General features: G+C 39.5%; 1 protein-coding gene across 11 annotated transcripts in view; it reads left to right on the top strand.

Annotated features, from left to right (window-relative positions):
• The window catches only part of USP34 (ubiquitin specific peptidase 34), a 136,482-nt gene that overhangs the window by 16,475 nt on the left and 107,324 nt on the right, over positions 1-12,683 (top strand). For all 11 annotated transcript variants that reach the window (XR_009727153.1, XM_061364831.1, XM_061364826.1 and 8 more), the window contains exons 2-3: positions 4,249-4,336; positions 7,659-8,079. Coding sequence is in view for 10 of the 11 variants with exons in the window: in XM_061364831.1 (XP_061220815.1) it covers positions 4,249-4,336; positions 7,659-8,079 (509 nt within the window). In the remaining variant the exon portion in view is untranslated. The remainder of the gene's footprint in view (positions 1-4,248; positions 4,337-7,658; positions 8,080-12,683) is intronic.

Consider the following 12,683-nt stretch of genomic DNA (forward strand, 5'->3'; position numbering starts at 1 on the left):
GTTGTCCTTGAGGTCTAATTACAGTCTGTTCCTGTAGCTTGTTCTTGCTAAAAATGCACTTAGGACCTGAGCTTCGTTTGTTCACAGTTGAAATGATATTGCCCCTTCTTTGCAGTTGACTTATATTTTGTGTCTTTTTCTTGGGTTAGTAACTGTGTTAATAGTTGGGGGTTTTTCTTAGCTTGGGAGATCTTGTTGGTTCTAGTACTATAATAAGCTTTTAGTAAATCACCCTTTTGTGGAACATGAGGTAAATTGCCCAAGTTTTCATTTAAAGCAAGCCAAGTAAAACGGGAGAGTAAGGAAAATACTCTTTTAATCCCAAAATGTTTAAATCTTCACTTGGACCATTGTGTGTTTTGGCTTCTTGTCAGCTACTTGAATAAGCAATTGCATTTTTGAGTCTGTCCTTTTTTAAAGAGCGTCAGAAAACTTGCACACCAGAAGATGTTAACAATCAAGTAATAAAGAATTATTACTTTGGGGTTTTAAGCAGCTCAGCTCTTTCTGTATGGTGTTACTGTGTCCAGAAAGATCTCTAAACCATCTTCTTGTAAAGAGTTGGTGAGATAAGACATTACTAGTATGCAGAAAGACCCCATTACCTATCTTGTGTATTTGTAGAGTATATTTGGCTGGAATTTACATACTGTCTTTCTGCTTGTCTCTGTCTTGGATGCTGTTTAAGGCCTTCAACATTTCTTTTTTCCCGTACTCTGATAGTAACCGTATATTTTCTTTCTTTGCATATAGATGAGCAGCATTAGGGTGAAATTACTGCGGATAGGATGGAGCAGGTTTACATCTGTAGTGACTATAAAGGCATTTGTAGTGTCTTCTCTCTGCCTCACACTTTGCTTCCCAGCCCTTACACAGCTCCCACCCTGAGTATTCAGTGGCTTACAAAGCCAGCTGAAATGGCTTTTGGTTAGATTCGTAAGTTGGATTTGCTCAGTTCCCAGTCTGGCTTTCAGGGTTCCTGCAGGAGCAGTAGCAGTTATTGAAATACATGTCTACAGATGCTGTTAGTAGTGTTGGCTTGAAGTGGGTTATGTGGTTTTGAAACTGGATCTAGTGCAGGATGAAGGTGTTTGTGTGCATGGAAAGTAAGAGGAAAAGAAGGATTGGAGGGTGAGAAGGTCTAAGGGGCTTTAATGGAGAAGACAAATTTGCTAGAACAGTTTTAAGGAAGAAGAGGGTTGAGCCCAGAGAGCTCAGGTATGAGTTACTGAAGGCATCGCTGGTTGTAAGTGCCTGGAGAAAGAAGCAGCTGCTGGAGCCAGGGTGAAGGAGCTGAGCCTAGTGTTAGAGTACCACTGCTGAGAGAGCTCATGGAATGTCTGGCTGTAAAGCTCCGTAGCACTTACTGTCAGTTCTTACTGATTAGAACACACAGGCGGCACTTGGATGTGCTTCAGATGCTCTCGGAGCACCTAAGCATGCCTTAGCACACCCTGTGGGAATTGCTGCCTTAGGTATGAAACTGGGGGTAGTCAGATCCGTTGCTAGAAGGAGGCTTGTCACAGGAAAGTTTCTGGAAAAGTTTGACACGGTGGTTATTGCCAAGTTGTAGGAACACTGGAAGTGTGACAGTCTGAGAAGCAACAGAACAGGTTAAGAAGGAGGATCTAAGGCATGCAGGGTGCTTGAATATGAGCGAGAATAAAGGCAGCTGCTTTACTTACGTGTGAATGAGTCTGTTTTAACTACTGGCCCATTCAAGTTTGAAGAAAACTACTTTGAAAGGAGAGAGACATCATCAATATCAATTGGAAGTGAAATCATATGCAGCAAGGGAGTCCTTCCAGAACTGACTGAAATCAACAGATGCATAGGAATGATGATGTGTTTGATTCTATCACTTTTCTCTCTGTACTTAATTAAATAATAGGCTTCATAACCTATTGTTGGTGTACTTCGAACAGCTGTGTCCCTGAAGAGAGGTGCTATAAATCAAGTGTCCACAAAGTTGGTATTCTGAATAAGACAAGTATGCAAAAGCCTAAGATTTAAATTCTGGTTCGAGGACATAAATTAGTTGAGTGAAAAATACCCTTTGTGCTAAGGAGCAAAAGAGAGCTTCAACTGAGGTTCAGTAGGAGAGTCATTGCCAGATGTGTCAGTACCCTTAGAGTGGCACAGACTTCTGCAGCCTCTGTTGGTGCTGCTGTTTTGTGCTCCCTGAGTATATCAGGAACAACAACAATATTATATCTTACAGAAGACGGAAGGGAAATGGTGTATGTAGCCACTGTATTAATTAGAATGATTAGTGAATAAGACCAGTTGAAGCTGCTCTACATGTGAGATGTCGAGTGTATAAACAGGAGCATAACAGGTTTCTCCAACGAGTGCATATACCTCCTGATTTTTTCTGACCTGAGGAATTAACTTCGGTATTTCCATAACTTCTCCCTTTCGTACACTTTATGTGGAATTGCAGCTTTTAAAGTACCAGTTTACTTTGGGTTATGCAGATTTTCTTATCCTTATAGAGGGAAATTTGGGATCACTTCAAGCTATTGCAGTGAAAAGGCTGCTCTGGAAGTTGAGTTACTGTCCTACTTGTTCGTGTGTTTTAAGTAGGGTGATGTGGGGATGAAAGAAATTTTACAAAGTATATGTAAGATCCTGCAAGTTAGATTTAGGTTTGCTACTAAATGACTGTCAGTGGTGGTTGTGTCAAGTTTGAAACAATGCTCACAACATGCACAAATGAAGGTTTTATGAACCTTTTATGCTGGACATTTTTAGTTTTACTAAACATTTTTAGATACTATCTATAGTTGAGGATCTGTCTTTTTGTGGTGAGCTTGACCTGAATTGTTTGACAGTTGTTGGTTTCTTCAGGGCTGTGCTTTGGCCTTAAGAGAGTGAAGTGCCATGGTAATTTGTGTTGCTTAAAATAAAAAGTATTATCAAGTGATATCTATCTTCTAGTCTGCTTGTCACTTCTGGACTGTGCCAGTGTTAGGTAGGGATCTTCAGAGCCCTCCAGGAGTGAGACAGCAAAGCAATGTTTAAAGTTTAATGGTATCTTACTAAGAGACTGCTTTTTGTGTATTTTTGTATTTGTATGTGTGCATATGTATGAAAATCTGTACGTATGTGCATATGTAATGCTGTTATTTCAAAGAAATCATAAGTGTTTGGTTTTTGGGATTATCCTCTGAAGTGATATTCCTCTAGCTTCACTTTGTGACCTGTGCCAGCAGGATTTCTCATTAGCTTTAGTTTCTGGAAACCTGCAATAATAGATGCTGGAGAGGGACTCTTCTTCAGGGCCTGTAGCAATAGGACAAGGGGTGATGGGTTCAAACTACAGCAGGGGAAGTTCAGGTTAGATATAAGGAAGAAATTCTTTACTGTGAGGGTGCTGAGGCACTGGAACAGGCTGCCCAAAAAAGTGGTGAATGCTCCAACCCTTGCAGTGTTCAAGGCCAGGTTGGACAGAGCCTTGGGTGGCACGGTTTAGTGTGAGGTGTCCCTGCCCATGGCAGGGGGTTGGAACTGGATGATCTTGAGGTCCTTTCCAACCCAAACCATTCTGTGATTGTATGATCACATAGTGCCTCACAAGGCTGGGGCGGGATAAAGAGGTTAAGTTTTGGATTCTGATGAGCTTGCGTCTGTTGGAGAACCTTTGCCACAAAGCTTGCTTGGGAAGTGGATTTGTGAGCATGTAATACTTGAAATTCCATGTGAAATACGGAAATGATTCCTTATTTTTGTTAGAAATGAAACGGTCAAAAGGAATGCTGACATTCTCCATCTGAGTAGCAATTAAATAATTGGACACGTGTATGGAAATTTAGAACAGAGCGGAAATGATAATTGTGCCTTGAGAGGAATGTGGCCAGTAGACAAAATACAGTGCCCTAATATATAATCAGCTGGTGCGTAAGTGGAGATGTGGACTGTTACTGATAGTTGGGTTATTACAGTGTATAAGCACTTTTTAGATGGAAGTGGGACATTTGATAACACCTCATTGAAATAGTTGGGTTCTGAATTCAGTACATGACTGTTCTAGTTTCTGGCTGTAATACATGTGGTAAGCATTTATCACATTTCCAATTAGTAACGGTTAAATGTCAGTATAAATGTGTGTATATATAAAAGTAACAAGCATCAATATAGCTGGTCTGAAATAACTCACAGTCATCCCAAAATGCAGATATCTAACAAAAACAGCAATTGCATGAGGTTTTTCTGCTACTAACACATTTGTGGTTTTGTTTTCTTTAGTATCAGACATTGAAGGTGCTGATGGGTTGCAGCTCAGAAAGGAACATGCCCTCAAGATATTTGCTTACATCAATTCCTGGACACAAAGGTAATTTTGGATGGAGATTGAGTGTTGATAATGCTGGATCTCAAGAGTAGTTTTCCAGTCTTAAAAAGTAGAGTGAATTAGAATAGGCAGGTTACTAATGTGTAGGTAAGTGATACTTGGAGAGTAAAGGGCATTTTGCTTCTTATAAAAATAAACATGTTAGTGCATTTTGGGCAAGTTGTATTTTGAATCTGATTGGCATTCTGATGCTGTAATAATTGTGTAGCAGTAAATACAGCTATACTGCAAAGATAAATGTGTTGCTGCTTTAACGTGAAATTCCCTGAGCAGCTCCTGTGGAAGCAGTGTAGGGTAAGAAGAATTTAAAAGAAGATCACTCTGAATGGGGCCATCATATTAAATTTTTCTCTGTGTCTGGATGCTCTGAGTCAGGATGATGAATGATTGCAGCCCATAGCTACTAAACTGATAACGAAAACCCTTTGCACATGGTTCTATTAAATCAACTTTATTATTCTTTCTAATCTATTTACTGTTGTTGTTGTTGATTTGGTTTTAAAGAAGCTATATCAGCTCTCCTGCTTACCTCACAGCTACGTATTTTTTTCCAGCACAAGGAATTGTATGAATATTACTTTTTATAAAGGTTCTACAGAAAGGATATTTGGAATTCAGTGTTCAGCAGTGGTCACAGGACCAAACTGGGTTGTCAGAAATATTGGGAAAAGCATAGAGAATAAGTTGGAAAACATTATTGTGGTATTTAGGAGATACCCAAAAATAAAGAGAAGGTCACATTTTGGGTACCTGCAAAAGGAGAATCCTCTTTTTCTCATCCTACCCAAAGAAGGCACTCGGAGCAAATTCATCATCTTGTGCAATATGCTTTTAGACACAGAGAAGGAATTTTACATCAAAATAAAGAGCAGCAACAGAAAACAGAATAGTGTCATTTCTGGACAGGGCCTAGGTCCCAAGTTTGTCTCAGAACAACTGCAACATGGTAGTTTTCCAGGTCATCATCTGCCTAGAGTTTTGTTCTGTTCAAGAGCTATAACATGACAAATGCAACCTAAGGAAAAATTGAAGACTGGATAGCATTTAACTCTTTATCTTCTGATTTCTTTTTACTTTCCATATGTATGGTCTCATACTATTGAAGAGTATGGAAACCAGTCCTTAACATAGTCAAGGCAGAGTCTAGCGAAGAGGCCACAAGGAGTTTTGCTTTACATTTCAATCTCATGTCCTGTTTCTACTCAACTAAATTCTCTGCATTTGAGAGTTGTGCTTGTTGGTTTGTGTTTGGAGCCCTCCTTAAGAACTACTTTTTGTTACTTGTCCTTCAGATCTCTGCTTTCCCTCAGAAGAGCAGCCGGCAACTCGGTCTGAAGCATACCTTTTGATTTGTAGCACACTGATAGATCACAGTAGATAGATCTGTAGCACACGCATTCATAGATCATCAGTTTTAGGTGGAGTTCTTCTGTGAACACATTCAGATACATGAAGACCTAAAGGTTTTGCACAAACCTCTATCTTGGGAAAAACCAAAGTGCCTTTGTCCAAAAGGGAATTTTCCACTATTGGTTGGCATTCAGATACAGATACATGAGAAGGAGTCACCAGACTGTTTTTGTTATTATTGAGAATAATTTATTACAATCAAGTGGGGTAGTAATTTGCAGGCATAAATGATGGACCTGTTGTACATAGCTTTCCTCAAATATGAATGCTTGAGGATACACTTAGTAGTTTTGCCTGCAATTGCTATTGTCATTTGTTACTATGAAAATACATTTACAAGTAAATTGCAAGGATATTTTTAAAATGAGTGAAGGCAGAATCCACTTGCACACTGTTAAAAGGTATTTTTTTCTTCCTGCATAGATGGAACAAAATGTTTTAGATGCTTCCTTCACTGTTAATCTGTGTTGGAATTAGGGAATACTGAATGTTATCTTTGAGTCTAACCCACTGAAAGGAGATACCTGGATTCAGAGCATAGCCGCTTTAAGAGCTGTAGCTCAAAGGTATGTTAGTATTCTATTGAGAGAGGCAGCACCCTCTACCTGCCATAGTTCTGAGCCCTCTGTCTTGGTTTTTTTCTTACAAATTATAATTTATTAAGCCCAGTTTCTAGATTAAATGATGTGCTTTGCAGAAGAACTTTTTAATCACTTATTGCTGACTTCTTGCCCTATCTCTTACCTGCTGTTTCTTTCAGAAATGGTATGTGTAATTTTCATATTACTTTAGTATCTGAGAACTCTCATCATGACCCTTGTTCTCCATCTCACAGGAGAAAGGCCTCTACTGGAAGTAGACCGGTTTATGTAGCAGTTACATCATTAAGTAGAGTTTGAGTGACAAAGAGCTGAGCCCATCTCAAGGTTTCTATTGCAAGCATGTAGTCTTCAGTGTCAGTCTTCATTGAAGCACCCTTGCTTATTGACTGCTTTCTCCTCTACATTCTTCAGGATTTAGAGCCTTTTAGGGGAATAACCTTCCACCTTTTGCTCATAATGAGGCAGATGCTTGTTTGTATGCAAGAAGCAAACGTTTCCAGACAGTAGGTTGCAGGGCATCTACCTTGAGGGGTTTATGCACCAAGAATCAATTTGGCATATATTTGCCCACAACTAGAGCTATATCTCAGTTCCCTAACTTGATAATTATTATATTGATAAAGGGGTGATGCACAGTTTTTCCCCTTGTTCTTTTCATTTTAAGTGTGTCAATAAATACTCAGAGGGATAATCTCCGAGCCTACAAAGTGGAGAAAGTCACAAAGATACTTCATCCTGCTTTTTCCCACATGGGTAAAGGGTGCCATTGTGCATGGGGTTTCTATCCAAATGCAGATAAATGAGCTGAAATACCCAAAACAAAATAATTTTGCAGCCCTGTTGACTTAAAAATAGCCATAATGTGTTCTTACAGGGTGACCAGCAGGTGAGGTGTTTATTGCAGCGAGTATCACTAGAGACAGCCAGGCAAGAAACAGTTCAGACACATTCTGAGGAACATCGCTGCTGTAGTAGTACAGTGACCTTGCTCCTAAGATTTATCTTGTGTATTTTACTCCCAGTGGCAGCTGCTGAATGATAACAGGAACTTTATAGTTTTGGTAAGCATTTGGAAGTAATGAGATGTTCGCAGGGTTTAAGGAAGGCTCTGTGATTCCCACTTGCTACTGAGTAGAGCCTGTTTCATTTGAATTGCCCTACTTTTATAGGTCTGTCAAACATTTTATTGTTAAAAGCATTTTAATGTGAAGAGTTCTTTTGGCCAGTTACTTGTTCTGCTGTTTAGCTGCTTCGGGAGTCTTTATGTCTGTTTTTTTTCTGTTCTCTTGCAGACAATGTCTGTGCTGTTTCAAGGAGTATAAACATTTGGAGATCTTTAACCAAGTAGTCTGTGCGCTTATTAACTTAGTGATTGCTCAAGTTCAAGCTCTGCGGGACCAGCTCTGTAAACGTTGCACTATTAATCTCGATTCAACATGGCAAGATCAGAGTAATCATGCTGATGAGCCCCTGAATGTAGAAAGAGAATCTCATGAAGGAGAAAATGGAGAACGGCAAAAATCTATAGAGAAAAAATTAGATGCTGCAAGAACTTGTATCCTGACAGAGGAGGAGTCTGCAAAGAGCACCGATGCTTTTAGCTTATGGAGCACTGATGAGAAGGAAAAGTTGTTGCTGTGTGTGGCAAAAATCTTTCAGATTCAGTTTCCTCTGTACACTGCTTATAAGCATAATACTCATCCCACAATAGAGGTATATCTTCTCTTTATCTGTATGTTGAATTGTTTTGTTCTCTTTACTGAGTAGACTGTGTGTTTGGTAATAGTCGATTTTACGCAGGAGGGGCAAATTCAGCTCTCCTATTGACTGCAGTAGAACTTTTCAGAGTAACTTGTTAAATGACACATACTCTTACACTTTCTTTAAAATATGCTTAATTGTTATAGGTAATATATTGATAAGTGTTGGATGGAACTGTACACTGAATTATTGTACTGTTTAAATAACAGGAAGGCAAAAAGGGGACTATAGCGAAGCCTTTCTTCCAGAAGGTAACCCATTAATAGTTTACTAATTTCTTTTCATTACAGTCTGTGATGCTAGCGAAGCAAAGCTTCATAAACTAAACTTTGTGCAAGACCAAACGTACTTGTTGGAAGTGCTGTTTAATTGACTGGAATAACTGAGCTCTACACAAGTAGCTTTGTTCTCTGGTGTTGATTTTCCTCTGTGGTATTTGTTATGGCTACCACTCACATTTTCCATCTTTTCTTCTAAAAAGAAGAAAAACACCAAACAAAGAAAAAGCTCAAACATCCTTCTATGTTTAATTCAGTTTCTGAAATGAAATATGATGGTGTTAGCATTTCCTAATTGAAACAGTGCAGTTCTATGAAAGGTTGGACTTTGATCCAACTTGTGGTAGTCTAATAACAAATAAAGAGTTCTTGTACAGTATTTGTATGCAAAGAAGATGTGTATTTAGCTGTTAAAAAAAAGCTTCTATCCAACAAACTGTTGAGCAAGTCAAAGTGGAGAGTTAAGCTATGGTTAACTCAGTTTTTATTTTGCAAGTTTGGGGAATTCTGTTGGAGTGGTTAAGTTTGCTTTTCAAGCTTAAGTCCAAAACCAGAAGTTACCAAGTTGTATATCTTTTTTGGTTATGTATGCTAAGCTTGTCACAAGATGTAATCAGTTCTTGAATCCTGTCATACCCAACAATAAATCTAGTTAAAACCCATAACACAGGGAGGGGTTTGGGTGGGCTGGATTTTGGTTTCTGGTTTTATCCCAAAATACAGACTCATGTAATGCTTTGGGTTGAAGGGACCTTAAAACTCATCCAGTTCCACCCCCCTGCCATGGGCAGGGACACCTTCCACTAGACCAGGTTGCTCCAAGCCCCTGTGTCCAACCTGGCCTTGAACACTGTCAGCGATGGGGCAGCCACAGCTTCTCTGGGCAGCTTGTGCCAGTGCCTCACCACCCTCACAGTGAAGAACTTCCTTATCCCAAAATACATGTTAATAGAGATTGTCTCACAAATATGCATGTATAGAAAAATGAGGCAAAGTCAGGATTTGTGGATTTCATGTTACCCATTGTTCATTCTGGCCTGCCTTTTAAACTTCCAGCAGACATAAATAAATCTGTAGTTCAGCCTCTGCAAATAGGAACTGGGGAGGGTAGATCCATCTTGTCAGTTAAGTAGTCATTGATTTATGTCTTTTAAGTGCTTTATCTTTTGTGCTCCCATGGGACGCCTACTGAAACGAGCTTCATAGGAATATGCAATGAACAATTCTGGAGCAGCTTTTCTATGTATAGGCACATTTGCTTCTTTTAAATGACAATTTCATATATTTTTTTTTTCTTCTCTTTCAATTTCACATCCAAATGATAAAAGAAGATCTCAGAGTGCCTGCTGGGATTTCTCTTTTCACTTGATGTGCAGCCATAAAGTGATTTGGACACAGATGTGGTGCAGATTGCTGTACTCTGACTGGCTATCACTCTAGACATACTAGTCTGTCTAATTTGAATTATTGAATACATTCATTAGCTATCCTAAAAACATCATTTAAAGGAAGCTGAGATGGAAAAATACTTTGCTGACGTAACAGAGAAGCGAGGGAAATGTTCTTTTACCTTTTTGCTAGACTTTTTGTTTTGCCAGGTATGGATTACAGAGGTATCTGCCAGATTTGTGGTGTATCTCTTCCCTCTTTGGGGGGGACTTTTTTAATTTGTATTTAAAAGGTCTTAATGTCCATCATTTTTCTCACAAACTGAGCTTTTCTGTATCTAGGGCACACCAGGATTCTGTTATTCTAAAGCAGTAACATCAGCTGTTTTAATGTCAAAACTTTCTGCTACCATGAGTAACTCATTTACTGAGGTTTAGAATTCAATTTTGTGTTTCAGGCTAGAGCACATCTTAGTTAAATTGAAGCGGTTATTAGTCCCAGTAATGGGAGCACTTTTTGGTTTAGATCAGGCTGGAACTCAGTCCTCAAGGGATCATAAAAGAATCCCTGGTTTAAGTGTCTCTATACTTGTAAGCTCCACAGATTCCTGAACGGAGCAAAACTGACAAGAATTCATTAGGAGAAGCTGGTGTAGCTCTTCCCCCTCTCTCTAAGCATTTCTTTTGCCCTGGAAAAAGGGATATCTTCTGATGCAAAACAAACTCCAATCCCCAGTCTCACAGTCTTCAGAAATTCCAGATTATTGGGATGAATTTATGCAATTCCATTGAGTCATCACATCCAGTAAGGTTTTATTTTGCCTAGAAATGACCAGCTAGGCTTTCACAGGGTATTACTACCTCCTGGTAAGGATTAGCAGTCAATATTGCTGTTAGCCTTTGCTCTGTAGGCACCTCCAAGATCATTGTTGTTGAGGACAGCAGACAAAGCTTGAAGTCTAATCCTCTTATCAGGTGCTTGTCAAAGCCGTTTTACACTTGACCATCTAGTGGAGAAGAAAAACATTGGTGTGCAAGTAGGAGGTTTTCCCTAGTTTAGGAGTTCATGAAGTTGCATGAAAATGAACAACAGACCAATGTTTGTTGGTAGTCAAAGGGTGTCTGACTGTTTATGATCCTATACATTCTTTCCTTAATGTGGGTGAAGAATTATTTCTGTCCCTTAGCACACTTCTAAAGTGAGAATGTGAAGACCATGGAAGCCTGATTGGTAGCTGGAAGGACTGTGGACTCAATAGCAGATGCTGCCTTGAACAAGTAGCCTTGCAGAGGGCAGAAATTAACCAGAAAGATGCTGTATATGAGGACAGTGAAACTACATCATGTGGAAGTAACTCAAGCATACTGATTAGTATATAGTCTTGACCTGTGTAGCATGAACATGAGTCTGTATAGACTTAAAGTTTGTCTCAGTGTTGCTTAAACTGATGAGAAGCCTAATGAAGAATGTCTTTCTGCTAAGGTTGGGTTTCTAAATCATCACAATTAGTTGCAGCCAGCGACAGGTCAGCTCACTTCAGGACATAAATACTGAAACAATCTGTAAAGATAACATCTTGAAACACACCATTTGCTTCTGTTGAAATCTACCACTGTTTTTTTGTGCTGGGAGAGGCCTTTGTGTTTATTTTTCATCCCAAATAATTAACTAAAAATACTCTTATAGCAAGATTGTCGTTGTACCTCAGCTAGTACATTTTATCATAGAATCAGGGCATGGTTTGGGTTGGAAGGGACCTTAAAGGTCCTCCAGCTCCAACCCCTGCCACGGGCAGGGACACCTTCCACTAGAGCAGTTTGCTCCAAGCCCCTGTGTCCAACCTGGCCTTGAACATTGCCAGGGATGGGGCAGCCACAGCTTCTCTGGGCACCCTGTGCCAGCACCTCAGCAGCCTCACAGGGAAGAGCTTCTTTCTTGTATGTAATCTGAATATCCCCTCTGTCAGCTCTGTAAAAGGCCCCCCTCCACATTTATAGGCCCCCTTTACGTGCTAGAAGGCTACTTCCAAGTATCCTGATGCAACGGTGTTTTTTAATGCCATATTAGATTCCTTTGAGGGATTTACATATTTTCTTATAAACTTGATCTTAAGGCATTCTCAGTGTCTTTTCTGTTTCACAGCTGCAAGACCCAAACTCATGATTCCAGACTCAGTCTCTGAATTGCCACACTTCTGGTGTGCTTTCCAGGACTCATGTAACAGACTTTTGTGAGGTTTTGATTTCTGGATGCTCAGAACTGTAGTTCACTTGGCAACAAATCTCTATTTTATTTAAGAAAACTAATAAAATTTCTCACATTATTCCTGCCGAAGTTTTCATGAGCAGAGTTCTCAACACCTTTTCTTGCTACTTGAAAACATACCACCTACTGGCTTCAAAGCTGGTTTAAAAATAACAGAGTATCACGAGTTCAGGCATGACTTAGAGTTCAGCAGAAGATAAAAAAGAGAAGAAATGCTTAGCTAGAATATGAGCACATTGAATAATTCAAACTTGTATCACACTTAATCCATCCAAAATTGCTTGCCTCCAGCATCCCCTGGTACAGTTTTAAGCAGCTTACTCCTACATAGCTATTTGAAATATAGTCAAGGAACTTCATTTGAAAAATGAACTTTACATTAAACTTACATTTGATGTGTGAATACGAGACCTGGGTGTTTGGCATGGAGAGATGGGAAGGAGAAGAATGTGTGCTGTAACTTCCTGCAAGTAGCCATGGCAATGTTGTGGTTTTACATCCACACTTAATGATACCTTCAGCGCCCTTCTGCCCTCAGCCCATGTGCAAGATGCACACAAATACATGTTACAACCCCAGTAAAGAAAATTCCTGCTTTATACTGCCCAGCGAGTGGATGTTATG

This window comes from Neopsephotus bourkii, unplaced genomic scaffold (genome assembly GCF_033783945.1).
Source record: "Neopsephotus bourkii isolate Nb327-2 ecotype Australia unplaced genomic scaffold, CSIRO-AGI_Nbou_v1 NB_1250, whole genome shotgun sequence".
Lineage (NCBI taxonomy): Eukaryota > Metazoa > Chordata > Aves > Psittaciformes > Psittacidae > Neopsephotus > Neopsephotus bourkii.